The 18,575-nt window shown below is 35.7% G+C and overlaps 1 protein-coding gene and 1 long non-coding RNA gene across 13 annotated transcripts in view; both read right to left on the reverse strand.

The window, feature by feature from the left end:
• Window positions 1-307: 307 nt before the first annotated feature.
• Window positions 308-18,575, reverse strand: part of LOC149561814 (pterin-4-alpha-carbinolamine dehydratase 2, mitochondrial-like) — a 251,085-nt gene continuing 232,817 nt past the window's right edge. For 8 of the 12 annotated variants that reach the window (XM_089825348.1, XM_089825347.1, XM_089825345.1 and 5 more), the window contains one exon: window positions 308-680. In XM_089825348.1, coding sequence (XP_089681474.1) covers window positions 583-680 — 98 coding nt within the window. In that variant the 3' untranslated portion in view covers window positions 308-582. Of the gene's footprint in view, window positions 681-792; window positions 838-18,575 lie in introns of all 12 variants that reach the window. The other 4 variants (XM_089825352.1, XM_089825351.1, XM_089825350.1 and 1 more) reach the window with 2 other exon arrangements.
• Window positions 12,384-13,300, reverse strand: LOC149561815 (uncharacterized). Its single transcript, XR_016363472.1, has 2 exons — window positions 12,915-13,300; window positions 12,384-12,782 (listed from the first exon to the last, which is right to left on the reverse strand). It is a non-coding gene; the product is annotated as an uncharacterized LOC149561815 (long non-coding RNA).

Here is an 18,575-nt window from a genome sequence, read left to right on the forward strand (position 1 = left end):
TTTACTTGTAATGTAAAACCACTCAGCTTCTATTCAAGCCAGACTCGGACATTTCTAAATGCTGGGCATATGACCTTCTAAATAACCAAAATTGTAGCTTTTAGTTTCTGCTGTTATTTATGTGCAGCGTTTGCTTATGGAAGCTAATGTACTAGTTTATTAGTTAGTTGTTTCCTGTGTTTTGCAGGGTTGACTTATTACTGGTCACTTGCTAGCTTCTCTGGCTCTTGGTGCATGTATGGTGTTCATGTTCAGTATAGTACTATAGAATATATAATATCTTTGTTTATCAGAAAGAAAATGTGAATGCACTTGAACATTTTGTCAAATAATCCTTGAGAAGAATGTATGTTGTCGATCATAATAATTTTGCTCCATTCAACAAAGCCAGTCATTGTTCCCAGCATGTGGAAAATCTACCAGTATCAGCAAGGGTCAAGAAACTACAATTGCATCATATTAATATTCTTGCTGAAAACAACTAGTGCAAACTTTCTTATTGTCTTATTAGTATTCACAATATTGTTTTCTGCAGTAATTTCTGTAAGACCTGATAATCTATGCTAAAAGAAGACTGCCTCCTCAAGATGCTGTACCAAGTGGTTTTTTCCTTAGCAATGATTCCACGTCAAGAGAACTAATCTTAGCTGCAAGTATAAAGTCGTTTTCAGTTAATCCACCTGCCCACAGAACATTGCAAATCAAACTTTAGCATTTGTTGAATGAAAAATGAAAATTGAGATTAATAAAGTTCTAATCTAACATTGAACGACAGATAGCAGTGTATTTAACTGAAAAGTTCCACGTGCTACCCTCAAGTTCACATTATTTCATAGCCTACAAAGAAAGCAAGGTGGATTAAAATTTGTTTTGCAAATTTGGAAAATAAACTCAAAAGGAACAAACTTGGGCTTCATAATATCATGCTTTTGTATAGCTCTTCTCATTATGCATTACAGTGGCATTCATTAGAAGTAGAATCATCACCCTTACAGTTAACTAAGTGTCCAACAGTTTATGATAAAATATTTACAACAGATGGCCCATGAACCAAATATTACAAAACAATATCCACATGCTTATAGTTCCTTTTATTAACTCAATATACTTATAATATTTCACATAAATACATAACAATATACAATAGTTACACATTTCTAGATGACACGTGAGATTCCTCTTAAGGGTCATATTGACTCCTGAGAGATGTTACATCAATATTGTCCTCTTTTGACACCTCATAGTTAAGTATATAGTAGGAGTCATCTATTTAATGGTTTTGTGTTTTATTTGACTGCAAATCCACATATTTATTACAGAATCGTCCATCATTTAATTATTATCTTATTGCATTCGATTCTATAAAGTAAAATAACATTTCTGATAATTAGGGAGGAATTCAACTACAAACCCACCACTATTTACTGTACTCTCTAAGATAGGTTCTTTTTCTTTGGATGGGCTCTGAGAGTTTATCTCCAAATTCAGTTATTGTATGGAATGACCAAATGTGTGTTTGCATGAAGCATTGACAGCCAAACTAAGACACAAACATGGACAAACTCTGAGAGTATATCTCCAAATTCATTTATTGTATGGAATGAAAAATATGTGTTTGATTAATTTTTGATAGTTAACCTAACAGTAATGTCCCCATTCATGAACCAAACCCACTAGAGCATTAAGACACTTTTGTGGACAAGTAGTGGCAGTACTTGGACACTATTAGCATTAGAATGATATATCTGAATATCTTATTAATTATTCTTTTAATGGTCACTATTGTGTATCTTGTAAATATTAGAATGCTTCTAATATTCTTTAATTTTTTCCTTATCAGAATGTTTCTAATAACGTTATCTTTGTAAACTATATAATGAGTGTCTTGTTCATTCTCTAATTAACCCAATCTTTTACCAATTACCTCTTGTAATATGGTATCATAGTGGGATGATGGGATTTCATAAAATTTGGCAAATTTTTGAAAAAAAAAATTGAGCCTCTTTCGATCTGGAATTTTTAACAGAAATTTGTTTTCCAAGTTTTTAAAATAAATACCTCCAATGGTATTTTACTTTTAAATAAAACTCTACATTCAGATATGTCTTCAGTTTGGGCAACTGTGCTATCACTTGGACTAGTAAAAAACAACAATCACTATCTCTTCTCTCAACGAAAGCGGAATATTGGGAAACAGTCAAAGCAGGTTGTGAAGTAGTTTGGATTCACAAGATGCTTTCAGACATCCATGTGTCTCAGGAAGGCCTGTCACCTCTCTTGTTTTTGCGACAATCAAGGGGTTCTTAAACTTGCCAAAAATCTAGTCTTCAATGAGTAAACTGAGCATATTGACATTCAACTTCAACTTCATCTGACAACTGGCTAAAGATGGATCTGTAGATTTGCAGTATGTTCCTACAGTGGACCAAGCTGCTAATATTCTCACCAAGTCACTCTTTCCAGATAAATTTGTCATCTTTAGGTCTTTGTTGTAACTTGTACTAGCATTTATAATTTTTCTATGTATTTCAAGTTACTCTTACAATGGGAAAAAAAAAAAAAATATATATATATATATACACACACACACACTTGATTTATTATCAATAATAATGATGCTCCATAATTATTAATAATAGAAAAAGACATATTAAATGTTTAAGGCCAATAGACCATTCAAACATTTTATTTCATTGATTGGAATCATCCGATCAAAGCTACAATCTTTAACACTCCCTCTTAGCTAGGGAGGATGATCTCTATCCAAATAAACAACACAATGTATGACTATTACCTCATGGTAACATTAGGAGTATGGTATGCCCAAGCATATCAACCATATGATTTCATCATACTCGCATATTTTCTTGGTATGTGAATTGACATCATGTCTCATGATGTCTACAAGAGAAAAATATCTGCACATAGTGTCTCCATATACTAAAACTCGTATCATACACCATGTCATATCTTAGTAACCTAGATACATGAGATATGCACTATTAGATTGTATCACATGTCCACAAATATCATTGATCAGGAGATATCCACCATAATGTATGGCACATACATGGATATCTTACTACAAGATATCCACCATAATGTATGGCATATCCATGGATATCTTACTACAAGATATCCACCATACAGAGCATTAGATGGTATGGCATATCCACATATATCTTATTACAAGATATCCACCATTATCTAATGATATTAAGAGTAATGGCCTACGAATATCAAGTCTCATGATATTCACCAAGTACTCAAAATGTCCATAAGGTTTGTGCATAGTTATCACTCATATGATACTTACTGTACCATCCTAAAATGGACGCACTTGCATTTTAAGACCTTTTAGCACCCTTTTCCATAATTCCTCTCTCGGAACATTGATGAACATGTGCTTGATGTCTTGTTTTCTCTTCTCCTCTTCCATTTTATTCTTCTTCATCATCTCTCTCCTTTTGACATGGTCTTCTAGGTGTTGTTTTGCTACCCTTACTAATTTGACCTGGTCCTCTTTGAGACCTTTTTCCTCCATTTTTTGGGTCAAGGTCGATCTAGTCTAGGAAGAGGTCGACCCAAGTCGACTTGGTCCTTGATGAGTGTAAATTTCAAGGCTCAAAAGTCCTCGAGTTTACCAATTGATTTATTTGTCTCCCCTGTCGGCTAATAGTCAACCTGAAGTTAACTCTCCACTTAATAGTCATCCGGCCATTAACTCTCCACTTAATAGTTGGCCTACAGATAATTCTTTGTTTAACAATCAACCTTAAGTCACTCTAACTATTTCCCCACCAGGAAACTATTATAAAAGGAGGCTTGGGGGCTTCATTTTCACATCAAGCATTCATAGATCATCAAGCACTCAAGGTAAGGTGTCCAGACATTTAAACAAAAAAGTTTTCTTCAAACATTCAAGGTTTCTTTGTGGGCATTTCCTCTTCAAGATCTAGCTTATTGTTGGCCATCAAGGGAATAGATCTACATTGAGGCATTCATCCTCTTCATTGATGATGTGGTTATGGTAGATCCATTGCAATTGTGGAAATATCCTACATCCTTCATACCGAATTCAAGATTTACAACATACATCATGACAAATCCTTATTGACAAGGGTTTCTATGAGCAAGGTGTTAAGAATCTAACCTAGATAGTCCACAGGTCTAATGGTGCAGATCGTACTTGACTCTTCCAGTTATATATTCTCATAAATGGCATTTAAAATAATTTATATATTCTCTATAAGTGCCGGCGATCTATAGGAAAATACTTTAGTTTGTCTTTGATTATTCTTAGTTAGGCATGATAGATATTTTCATTATAATCGCCAGCTTAGGGATGATTAATTATTAGTTATTTGCCAAGGGTTATGTCCCTTGAGGGACATTCCCTCTAGAAGAATATATAGGCGGGTTAAGAATGTAGTTTGAAGACACACAAATAACAATACAATCTGATCTTCAAGCATTCTTCTTCCCACAGGTTTATAGCAGCAACTTTCCATCACACAAGTTCGAACTTAGAAGCCTGGACCTGCAGTAAGCACATAAGAATATCTGCCCTCCAAATCTGAATATACATACTACTGAAAAGATCATTCTCAGAAGCCTTGAATCAGATCTTAGGCTCATGAATTTGCAGATCTGTACATGGTATCAGAGCCTTGTTATCAGATCTAGGGCTCTACAAATTTTCAATGATCAGATTTTTTTCTATTTCAGTAGTTGTCTTCCATTTCCAATGGCATATACAATCAGGCCTAAGGACAAATTGGATGGGAAAGAACATTTTGAAGCATGAAAATTCAGAATCTTGATGATTCTTGAAGAAAATAATGTTAAACAGTTTGTTGATGGAGCATCCAAACAGCCACTAGTTGAACCTCACAAATCAATATGGACCAATGGAAATAGAAAAACCATTCAAATCATCTTGGATGGAGTTAAGAATGACATCGTACCTATGCTTACAAAACACCAAACTGCCTACGATATGATGAATGCATTACGGAATGCATTTGAAATAAATAATGCAACTAGGGTCCTTGCATTAAAAAGACAACTGAATCATATCCAAATAAAGGAGAATCAATAAACTCTTATTTCCTAAGAGTTGTTGGCATTAGAGATGAATTATCAAGCATAGGAACCATCACTAATGACACCAAACTAACACTCATGGCCATAGATGGATTGGCAGAATCATGGGAAACATTCACACAAGGAATAAGTGCTAGAGATCAGCTTCCATTCTTTAACAGACTCAAGAATGATTGTCTTCAGGAAGAATCAAGAAAACTAAAGAAAGGAGGAAAACCAAAAGTGGAAGATGAAGAATTTCACGTTCTTAATGCCAACTCTTATAAAGGCAAGAAAAAGCGCTTCAAGAAGAAGAAGGGAAATCAGAAGAATGAAAAGCCCAAGAAAGACCTTTCTAAAATAAAGTGTTTCAAATGTGAAAAATTTGGACACTATAGATCAAATTGTCCAGAAAATTCCAAACAACAGGCAAATTGCACAAATGTTATTAGAGAAGAAGAAACTCATGACCCTGAGAACCGTGTCTTGTATTCCTCTCTATCAAATGAAATCTCAAATAAGGCATGGGTAATTGATAGTGGATCCTCCAGACATATAACAGGATACAAAGAAACTCTAGATTTCTTGTCAGAGAAAGTTAACGGTGAAGTTACTATTGGTGATAACTCTGCACACTCAGTTGAAGGAATTGGTAGCTTCACTTTGAAGCTAAAAACAGGAAATACTCTTCTTCTTAAAGATGTACTATATGTACCAGGGATTAAAAGAAACCTAATCTCAATTACAGCAATAGAAGATGATGGACACAATGTTGATTCGTGGATGGCAAAGTATTAACTTGGGCTAAGAACTCTTCTATCAAAAAAGCTAAAGTAATTGGTCAAAGAAAGGGATATTTGTATGAACTGAATATAGAACCCTGTAGATCCATTCAAACCCTAGTTCATGATGCAGAAGATTCAAATGAAATATGGCATAGAAGATTAGGGCATCTAAACTTTAAAACTTTATCAACGATGGAAAAGATGGTTACCAGACTACCTAAATTAAATAAAGATCACCCTAGTATTTGTAAAGGGTGTGCTCTAGGTAAAAGTACTAGAAGCCCCTTTCATGATAGTACTAGGAAAACAAATAATGTACTTGAGTTAATTCATTCACATTTATGTGGACCTATGTCTATCCCCTCTCTTGGAGGATTCTAGTATTATATCTTGTTCATAGATGACTTCTCTGGGAAAACATGGATCTATTTTTTAAAATGCAAAGAATTAGAAGAAATCCTACAAAGATTTAAAGAATTCAAAGCATTAACTAAAAAATTTTCAGGACATAAAATCAAAATCCCTAGAACAGATAATGGAGGAGAATATACCTCAAACTTATTTAAAAGATTTTGTAAAGAATCAGGGATCAAAAGGGAGTAAACTATTCCTTATAACCCTGAACAAAACGGGGTAGCTGAAAGGAAGAATAGGGCAATTATAGAAGCTGTTAGGGCTAGATTTTTGACCAAAATCTAGAATACTATCTTTGGGTAGAAGCCTCTTCTACTGCTGTATATATTCAAAACAGAAGCCCTCACTACCATCTTAAAGATAAGACCCCTGAAGAAGTATTTACTGAAGTAAAACCCAATATAACTCATCTCAGAATTTTTGGATGTCTTGTATACATTCATGTTCCAAAAGAAAAAAGAACCAAATTAGAACCATTTGGGAGGAAGGGGATCTTTGTAGGGTATAGTGAGACTTCTAAAGCATATAGAATTTTCATACCTGGACAGAAAACTATTGAACTTAGCAGAGATGTAGTCTTTGAGGAAGATCTTGCATTCAAAAGAGCCATAAGTTCCAATGAACCCTCTCCTTTATCAAATTCTGAAAGAATTAGTGAATCTGAATCCCAGAGGGAGAACCTAGAAGAGGTCGAAAATGAAAATATGAATCTTGAGGAAAATTCAAAGAAAAGACCACTTTGGGCCATAAAAACAGTTGGAGCAGCTCAAGACTTTGCTGCACCTTCAGGATCAGTCAGAGAAAGTAAAAGACCTAAAAGATTCTCTAGTTATACAGCAAATATGAATGATTTATCCAAAACAGAGCCATCCAATCCTTCTGATGCTATTAAACATCCAGCTTGGAAGGAAGCTATGACAAAAGAATACCAGTCAATTATGAAAAATGATGTTTGGGAAATAGTTCCAAGGCCAAAAGGAAAACTTGTTGTTTCTTCCAAATGGATATTCAAAATAAAGCATGCTACTGATGTACGTATTAAGAAATATAAAGCCAGATTTGTAGCCAGAGGTTTTTCTCAAAAGGAAGGGATTGATTATGAAGAAATCTTTGCTCCTGTTGCCAGATATACTACCGTTCGAGCTATCTTAGCAATTGCCGCATCTAAGGGATGGAAGGTACATAAGATGGATAAAAAGACAACATTTCTCAATGGAAAGATTTCAGAAGAAGTCTATCTGGAGCAACCAGAAGGATTTGAAACCCATGATCCTAACGCCTTTGTTTGCAGACTCGAGAAAGTTCTTTATGGGCTTAAACAGGCTCCCAGGGCCTGGTATGAAAGGATTGATAAATATCTCACCAGCTTAGGATTCTCTAAAAATGAAGCCGATCCAAACTTGTATTATAAAAGAGATAAAGATGGTATGGTAATATTGATATTGTATGTTGATTTATTAATCACAGGTGATGATCATCTTATATATCAGTGCAAGAAAGATCTAACCAGAGAATTTGAGATGAAAGACTTGGATCTTCTCCATTACTTCCTAGGATTGGAAGTAAACAGAATGCTGATAGTATCATACTGAATCAAGGAAAGTACACTTCAGATATCTTGAAGAAATTTGGAATGTGGAATTGCAAGTCTATGTCTTCTCCAATGGAGACCAATTTGCATAAACTTAAAGAAGCAGCTGCAAAATCGCCTCCAATAGATTCTACTCTATACAGGCAGATGATTGGGTCCCTGATGTATCTGGTAAATACAAGACCTAATATTTACTATGTTGTTCATGCTTTAAGTCAGTTTATGTGTGAACCTAAGGAGATTCACCTAGTTGCTGTTAAACACATTATGAGATACCTACAAGGCACTCTTAAGTATGGACTCAAATATGAGAAAGTTGATTTAGACTTGCATGGATTCACCAATTCAAATTGGGGTGGAAGTGTTAAAGATAGGAAAAGCACTTCAGGATGTTGTTTCAGTTTAGGATCAGCTATGATTTCATGGATATGCAGAAAGCAGTCTTCAGTAGCTTAGAGCTCCACAGAAGCAGAATACATTGCAGCAGCAATGGCCTCCCGAGAAGCAGTATGGCTGAGAAAGTTACTTGTGGGATTATTTGGGCAAGCCATGAATCCTACGATCATTCATTGTGATAATCAGAGTTCCATCAAGCTCTCGATGAATCCAGTTTTCCATGACAAATCCAAGCATATTGAGATTCTCTAACATTATGTAAGAGATATGATAGATAGGAATTCTGTAAAATTGGAATACATTTGTACTGCAGATCAGACAGCAGATATACTCACCAAACCTCTATGTAGAGTAAAGATAGAACATTTCAGAAAGAGACTTGGTATGGTTGAGTTGTAATTCATTTGTACTCTCGGTTATTAATAAAATAATAAATTTTATTTTGTCAAGCTATTGACTGTTATGGGCTCCACCATGTGTAATCATTATTGAAGAGGTGACAATCTTTGAAATAATGAATACTTGTGCAAAAGGCATTATGAGAGGTGACGATCTCTTAGATAATGTCCTTAACAGTAGATTTTACTGTAAGATCCAGATGAATTTTAGATCGTCTTGTGACATTGACATTGCTATGTTCATGGGTCACAAAATTGGATAAAGGAAGAATTCTAGAAATTCTTCGGGTTTATCCTGTATTCTGGTAGATCTTAAAATTCAGGATCTCGTTGTGATTTAGAAATACCAGTTTCTACGAGTCACAACATGTGTCTTATCACTAGTAGCAGTGATTTGTCATATCACAGGTTTAGTAATATGACTGTGTATCATGTGTCCTATGATACTACACGCTAAGAAGAGACAGATAGATATAGAGTATTAATTCTTGCTTAACATCTATATTGATGTTGCTAGATATGATATCTCTCTATAGGATTATCAGCTTAGGAGGGAGTGTTAAGAATCTAACCTAGATAATCCACAGATCTAATGGTGCAGATCGTACCTGACTCTTCCAGTTATATATACTCATGAATGGCATTTAAAATAATTTATATATTCTCTATAAGTGTTGGCAATCTGTAGGAAAATACTTTAGTTTGTCTTTGATTACTCTTAGTTAGGCATGACTAATATTTTCATTATAATCACCGGCTTAGGGATGATTAATTATTAGTTATTTGCCAAGGGTTATGTCCGTTGAGGGACATACCCTCTAGAAGAATAAATAGGCGGGTTAAGAATGTAGTTTGAAGACACACAAATAACAATACAGTTTGATCTTTAAGCATTCTTCTTCCCACAGGTTTATAGCAGCAACTTTCCAATCACACAAGTTCGAACTTAGAAGCCTGGACCTGCAGTAAGCACATAAGAATATTTTCCCTCCAAATCTGAATATACATACTATTGAAAAGATCATTCTCAGCAGCCTTGAATCAGATCTTAGGCTCACGAATTTGCACATTTGTACACAGGGTGAATATTTACATTTATCTTGTTTCCTTTACATTTGCATTTATCAATTACAGTTGATTTCTTAACCTACGGGCTTAACCAAGGCAAGCCCTCCCCCAACAAAACCCCCAAACCTCTCTTTTCAATGTTGATTTGCAAGGTTGGGAGCTAAAAGGATTACAAATCCAAAACCTACTATTCACAAGCTTTTTAGAGTCGTCAGTTGCAGATAGACAGACTATATCAACCTAGTTGTAAGACATCTTCCCAAGTCAACCCAATCCTCCAGTTTTGGATTCAAGGGAGATTTCTGGGTTTTGTTCCTTTTGTCATTTCATTCCGTGGTTCCCAGACAGATATTTAGATACAGTTCAGATCTACATTTTAGAGCGAAAACACATCTTCCTCTACACATTTCAAGGTGATTCATTTATATTTTATTTCCTTTCATATATTTACTGTAGATTTACATCTTAATTGGTTTAATTGTCTTTACATAGCATCTAGATTTACATTATTTAAGCAATTAGTTCAATTTCACATTCACATTATCCTATTAAGGGCCAAAGAAAATACATTTCCTTGTATTGTATTTCTCTTTATAATTTGAATTTAGCATTAGACCCCTTCTTCTTTTGGGTCCTAGCTTATCTAATTTGGATCATAAGTCGAATCATATTTGGAAATTCCAAATGCAACCTAGGTATGCGCACCCGAGTCAAAACCATGAAGCATCAGGTGCGCGTACATCCGCGATGCAAGTGCGTTGCGCACTCAAGTACCCCCACGGGCCAAAAAAGTGCGGCCACACCTCAGCCGCATCGGTCAAGCACTCGAGTGGGACGCAAGACGCAGGTGCAGGATGCGGCCGACAGATTGGGTAAAAAGTTAAAAAAAAACTTATTGCCATTTGTTTTTTAATTGGTTTTTTATGCAACCCTAATTGGGTGTGGGTCCCATGTGGTCTATTTCAAGGTTTAATAAGGCCAGTATACCTCATTTTCATTTCACCATTTCATTTCATTGTTTTGGAGCAGCAAGGACCAAAGTGAGCAAAAGAGTTTGGAGGAGTTTGTGAGAGCTTAGTGGGTGATTTTGCAAGGGATTGCAAGATCAAGAGGAGCAACAGGAGCAAGAAGATTTGATTTAAAAAGTGTCTCATCAAGTTCATGGTAGGTTTTTTTTATTTTACAATTTGTTTTTTATTTTACAAATCAATTTAGTATTTAGTATTTACTTTCAGCATTGAATTTTTGAATGTTTCATTCTTGAATCTTGTTGATAGTAGATAGTTGGTAGTTCTATGATTTTTATTATCTATATTAATTTTTTGTTTTTAAAATATGCTAAAACGTATTTAGCTTCCTTTTTTATATATATAATATTTATTATTTTTAAACAGTAAAGTTTTAAAATAGGTTGAAACTAGTTTGTTATAACTTATAATGTATTTAAAATCAAAGCAACGAGAATTGGAATCGGATCGAAATGGGCAAGGCCGAATTGAATCGTGAATCACCCATGAATTGCCCATGAATCAGCGATGAATCGGCAAATTTGAAAAAACTCTTTAAATTTAGAGATTTTAACAATTTAAAACTTATTTCATGCACCCTTTATTGAATATAACTTAAACACGGTATAACATCATCAAATAGAAGTTAAACTTAACATACATAAAAACGGAAGTTTGGGACATAAAATCCATCACATACGTAACTATGTTATGTAAAATGTAAATTGTAGGCTAGCTGAAGTAAATAGAAATCAAATGATCATAATGATTCAAATCATAGAATGTAACAATCTAAGATGAAGATCCATGAAAGTTTGAAACGTATGTCTATCAATGATTCAGTATCAATATCTGTAAGCAAAATATAAAAACAAGGCTCTAGCTCAAGCCTCATCATCATCATAATCCTCAAGCTCGGTCGCAGCCTCAGCCTCAGCCTCTGAGTATCCAGTTTGCCTACTAGAAAGGTGTCTAAGGTAAGTTCTAAAAGATCGTCGAGCCATATCCCCCGCATGTAAGATGGGCTCACGAACGTCGCTAGGGCCTGTGTCTGTGCATGCACGTGTGTGTCTACCGGTGCCTGAACGTGCTCTAGCTGCCTCCTCTGCCATGGCCACAGCCTCAGCCTCTATATCCACCTAGTCAACCCACGTACGATCTTCCTCAGTGAAGATTGGATCCACAACCTCTGTGAGCCACTTTGATTCTAGATCAATTTCCTCCAGAATGATCGGAGAGAAGTCAGTGCCCAAAATCTGTCTGATCTTAAGACGAAGGTTGTAATGAACAAAGACAAGATCATTCAACCTCTGCACAGTCAATCTATTTCTCCTCTTCGAGTGGATAAGCTCGAATATGGACCAACTGCACTCACATCTAGAAGCGCTGCTTGGCTAACTCAGAATATGGATGGCAATTTTTTGAAGTTTTGGGGTTGTGGCCCCAAACATTTGCCACCACCTATCTAAAACAAGGGAAAACAAAAACAATTAATCTCATTTACAAATTACAACTCTAAAATTACATAATCAACAATTAAAATTTAAAATGCACAACTTATAACTATAAGTCTATAAGTCATAAACTTTAAGTTTAGATTCATGAACATTGAATATATTATTTAATTTTTACCTGGTTGTATTGTTGCCCGAGCATCTATGGCCATCCTGCTAGAGAAAAGTGGCCCTTTTTTATTATTGAACTTGTCGAGCTCAATGATTGCAGTTGCACTATCCTCATCACTACTCAACCTCTGGATCACTATATATAAGCCGGTGAGAACCTCCTCATCCACCTTGAAGTCAGGACGAAAACGAAATGCCGGATTCAAAAAGTAAGTTGCTGAATGGATGGGTCGATGGAGCTAATTTTGCCATCTCCTATCAATAATATCCCAAGTAGGAGCATATTTCTCCTGCAATCCTGCATACTAGGCTCTAATGGCCTCCTTGGCCCTATCCATGCCCTCATATATGTAGCCCATAGAGGGCTTCTCCCCATCCGTAGTTCGTAGGAGAGATACAAGGGCCTTAATGACCTACATATAAAGTAAAACAAAAATTTGAGTCAAAACTTATATATAAAATAATATAACTTAAAGTAAAACTAAATCATTAAACAATTAAGCATTAAATATTAAATACTAAATGTTAAATTGCAATAAATTTACCTTAAAGATTTCTCTAGCACGTTTCCAAAAACCATCATCATCAAATATGCAATCCACCACATCTACCCCTATAGTGGTCGCAGCATAGGAAGATGAAATCCACTCCTGACCAACAAACATGCTCTTCAAATCGTCCCTTGCAAGGACTGCAGTGTGATGAAATTCGAGGCAAACCTCGTGATGCCTAGACGAGCTAACTCCTTGCGTCTTGTGTACTTTCTCGTTGTGCTAAGGACAAATGAATGATTATAAATAAACTTGCATATATTTTTTGCCCTTTCGACACATGACTTGACCCACTCAAGCTTGTCAATTTTCTCCAACATGAGGTCAATGCAGTGTGCCGGATAAGAGGACCAAAATATGGTGGAGTGTCTCTCCATCAAAAGTTTACCTACAACAATTTTAAGTTAATTAGAAATTCAAATTTCAAACATGTTAGAACTTAGGAAACTTAGAATTAGAAAAAGTCCAAAATTCAAATAAATTTATTTTCAAAACTTGAAAAGTTAAAAGTTAAGCTACAGCAACATAACTTGTTGCATTATCCATCACCACCTACACCACGTGTTGTTCCCCCACCTCTCCTATGACTTCCTCAATAACCTCACATAAGTATGTGGCATTTTTTACATGAGTGGAAGCATCAAAGGATTTGAGAAACATGGTATATCCTACAAATAACAAAACAACGAATTATAATGGATCATCAACAAATTAGCAATCAACAAATCAAAATTTAAAAAATTCAATCACGATTCACAATTATGTATGTAGGAAAGTAGAATGATCAATCACCTCCACAGGATACAAGAAAATTGAGGAGTGTTCTATTCCTCCTATCTGTCCAACCATCAGCCATGATGGTGCAACCCTTTTCGATCCACTCTTTTCGGTTCTCAAGCTCAACCCTCATATCCTCTACCATATCATCCAAGAGGTATCCACTCAACTCAGCTTCAATTGGGGCTTTAAACCCCAGACCACAAATAGCAATTGCATCTATCATGTTCTGCCAATAAGGAGCCCTATCACAAATAGATAATGATTAGAAATTTAGATGTCAAAGACTCAAATCATAAAACAAGTAGATATAATTAAAGTTTTACTTTTACTTTTAAGTTTAAGTTTAAAGAAAACAAAGAAAAAAAAATCAATTACCTGGCTGCAACAAATGGAATGTTGCTAAAGTACCAAAATTTGCAAATCTCTTTTCTGGCAGCATCATGAATCTCCTTGTTCAAAACCATGCCCTCAAGCGTGGGTTGGGAGCTAGGAGTAGTGCAGGGCACAAAGTAACTATCCATTATGTTTTTTCGCACTCTAGGCCACAATAAGTTGGTGTTGGACTTAGTCTCAGTATAAGACCGACTAGCACTAGCACTCGCATGAGCACTAGAACTAGGACGAAAAGGAGGCCTAGAAGAACCCTCTCCAACACAACCTACAGATGCGGAAGCTGATGCAGATGTAGATGTGGCTACGGGAATATGGGAGCCAATACCCCTTAACCCTTCAAGTTGCATTTTTTTATTCAATTTGTCTTGTTCAATTTTTTCTAATGCCACTAAACAAGTGCGTTTTGCCTCAGCAGTTTGTTGAGTGCAAATTGTAACATCATGTCCAGGTATAGCAGCAATGTAGTATTTCAATCTATAAATACCTCCAAAATTTATTTTTTCTTTACAAAATATACATTTTGTTTGAAATTTGGTTCTTCCAGGAAATTCTTCATTATATTTCCAACATTCATCTTTTTTACCCATTGCGGAAAATGAAAGCAAAGGGCTGCTGCAATAAAAAATTCATGTAAAATATCAAAGTTTGAAACTAATAAACAAAAGCTATAAAACAAAAAACCCTAGATTACAATTTAGTAAAACTAAAAAACATTCAAAATTTGCAAATGAAAACTAAAAAAATTTAACAAAAAATGCATAATACACTAACATGCAAAAAATAAAATCAGCACTTACCTCTTGCAAAAGAGTTGAGGAGTGTTGATATTGACTCCTTAATGCTCCCAATGCAATTTATGGCCTCCCCAAATGGACTTCTGATCTCTTTGGTGCTCTTCCTTCTTGCCAGTTGGAAACCTGTGGTTTTTCTTTTCTCTTCTTCTCTCTCACTTTTCCTCTCTTCTACTCATGCTTAACAATTAGAAAGCCTTTTAGGGTTATAACAAAGAGGAAAGGCTAAAAAGAAAAGAAATAAAATATGTATTTTTCTTTTTAAATTTCATTGCAACTTATTGGGCTGTCGCGGCCGATTCACGATGAAGATTCGGGCAATTTTCGGCATGAATTGCTTGAATCGACGATTCAAGCGATTCATGCCAAAAAATCACCAATTGCAATTCACAATGCATAAAAAATCAGTTTGGTTGAATCGTATCACGATTCACGCAATTTTATGGCGATTTTCGAAACTATGTTTAAAATAATAAATAATTATTAATTACTTGGGCTAAAATGTATCATGATTCATAATCATTTTTATAATTTTATTTTGTAAAATACAACTTTATAAATGGCATCTAGATCTAGCCAATGTGCAGAAGACATAGAAATTAATGAGGGAAATGCATCTGATTATGAGCCTGAGCCCGAGGGAAGTGATCTTGGGACTAATGTAGATGGTCAATCTAAGGAAGAGCCTCCTTATGTTGCACCAGGGGTGCCTTCTATTGATTTCCCTTCAGACATTTTGGCACAGTATGCTAGGGGTCCTTATGATCCAAAGTCTCCTCTAAAACAGTTTGTTGTGAAAATTACACGCCCTACACCTACAAGTGGTGGCACACATAAATGGAACTGTAATATACGTGGCGCAGAATGGTTTGGCAGCATTACAAGAGTTAATGCACACCTTTTTTGGACTAGTTATGGTGTGAGCCCGTGCATATTCTTGGCAAATCCTAAGAGTGCGAAATACAAAATTGAAGTGAACAACCTATGGGGAATTTCTGATGATATTGAAGTCCCAGTGCCTAGATCTTTGGCTGCTAGGCAACAAGTACATAGTATACAACAGTTACAGGGGCAGCAAGATAAATCTACTCGTTTCTTGCATCAGAGGGCAAGGACTATGTCACCTACACCATCCTTTCCCTCAACTATACACAACTTAGCAGGGGATAGCAGTAGGGGGAAATGGAAGGCAACTACAAGCCGTAGTGGTAGTATCCCAATTGCTCATTTATTTAACATGCATGTAAGGGACCAGTTAGATGATGTTGTTGATGATTTCTTCTTTTCAAATGGCATCCCTACACATGTGGCTCGATCTCCCTATTTTGTGAGGATGATGTTCATGACAGTGACAGAGGGAGAGCCATCATATGTGCCACCAAGTAACCACAAGTTGAGGACCACAGTGTTGGATAGAGCCTATGACAAGGTTGGGATCTTGATGGAGAAGATGAAGGCATGTTGGATGGATTCAAGCTGCAACATTATCATGGATGGGTGGACGGACATTAGTCATCGTCCACTCATCAACATTATGGTTACATGCATCGAGAGCCCATATTTTTTGAAGGCAATTGATTGTTCAAGGCATTATAAAGATGCTGAGATTCAGTTTCATGTGCTTAAGGAAGCCATTGAGGAGGGTGGGCCACAAAATGTGGTTCAAGTTGTGACAGATGCAACACGTGTGCAAAGCTGCAGGGAGGCTTGTTGAGGCAGCCTACATGCATATTTGGTGGACTCCATGTTGTGTGCATGCCATGAACAATGCACTCAAAGACATGGAGAAAACTGACTGGATTAGACAAGTGGTTAATAATGGGAGAGAGGTGCAAATGTTTATCTACAATCACCATACATCACATGCACTTTTTAGGAGCTTCGCAAAGAAGCAATTCCAGAAACTAGCTGAGACCAAGTATGCATCATATTATATTCTCTTGGAGAGAATGATTGAGTTGCAAGAGTCATTGCAACTCATGGATATGACACAAGAATGGAATTGATGGCTTGAGTCCAGAACAGAGCAGGGTAAAGGAGAGTGTAGAGTGATCAGTTTTGAAGTGACGCAAAGTACATAGTCTCCATCATTACTACAGTGTTTCAAGTGATTAGATATGGAGATGCAAATTCACCTAGCCTTGGAGAGGTTTATGAGTGCATTGGTTCCATGCTTGGGCAGATGAGGGTTTTTGCGCGTGAGAGAGACCCCACTCTAGCATTCTATACGGAGCACATTGAGCCCATTATTCACCACAGGTGGGAGAAGCTAAACACTCCTTTGCACATGGCTACCTATGCATTGAACCCAAAGTGGTACATACCTAGGCCAGGTAAAGTCACACCACTTTAGGATAATGAGATGAAGAATGGGTTATTTAGATGCATTAGCAAAATGTATGATACTGAGACTGCTAGTGAGATTAGCACCGAGTGGTTCGAATTTGCAAGTCTTTCAGGTAATCCTTAAATCTTGATTCAGTGCTCTAAACTCTTTATAATTATAAGTTCTTTTAATTGTTACATATAACTTTATTTAAGTTATCTTAATATTATGTTATAAACTTGTAACCTAGGATACTTGAATATTGCAAAGGTGGATCTCAAAACTATAGTACAAAAGAATCCCATTTTGTGGTGGAAATGTCAGGGGTCACAAAAGTCAAAGATCACCTCACTAGCCATCCAACTGCTTTCTCAAGTTTGTAATTCCACCCCTTTATAATCTTAAGTGTTTTATTTCACCAACTTTAATTTATGATTCATTGATTTAATGATTTACCATTTATCATTTGTTACGAATTGTATGGACGTTCGTTTGTAAGTTGTAACTTTCAACTTTGTTATCTCAGGTGTCTAGCTCCTCAGCTGCAGACGAATTGGTTCACCTATAACTTCATCCAGTCTATTAAGAGGAACAAACATACCTCTAAGAGAGTGGAGAAGTTTGTTGTTGTGCATGGTTTCTCGCAGCTCAAAGATTGCAAGACATGTGAGTACAAGGAGAGCCTTGCAACACGATGGGTTGTGGAGCCAGAGGATCCAGCTCAGATTGATGAGGATGATGATGTAGCAGAAGCCAATGTAGGGCTAGTTGGTGTTCCTTTAGAGGATCAAGATCTTATCTACTAGGAATCTAGTAGTTCCAGTGATGAGAAGATCGGTATAGGTGATGATTAAAGAGCACTTGGGATGATTTCATTCTCATTATTGACATTTTGTCATTTTGTCGATTGTACTCACTTTGATTATTTGATATGGCTATGATACATTATTTCATTTTACTGTTTCATGCTACTCGGCTCATTGTCATCATGAGCATCTTTATGATAGATGATATTCATATTTGAACAATGAATTTTGAATCTTACATCTTTGTCATTTGATAAATTGATAGTCAATGGTTGACTTACATCTTACATGGTACTATGTGTGGTTTATAACTTCATATTCTTCATTTATCATTATCATTATTATGTTTAAAAGTTTTAGTATTTTAGTATTTTAATTTTTAAATTTTACTAAGTTAAATGGTCATTGGTAATGGTTATGAAGTTTCAAGTTTCAAGTTTGAACTTATGGTTTGTGAATCGGATTTCAATTTTCTCTATTCAACTATATTTGGTATGTTATATAATATATTGAAGTATCCTTTCATAATTAGCATTTTCAGTCATATATATATATATAT

Source organism: Cupressus sempervirens, chromosome 4, assembly GCF_028749045.1.
Source record: "Cupressus sempervirens isolate cs-2001-9-10 chromosome 4, ASM2874904v1, whole genome shotgun sequence".
NCBI lineage: Eukaryota > Viridiplantae > Streptophyta > Pinopsida > Cupressales > Cupressaceae > Cupressus > Cupressus sempervirens.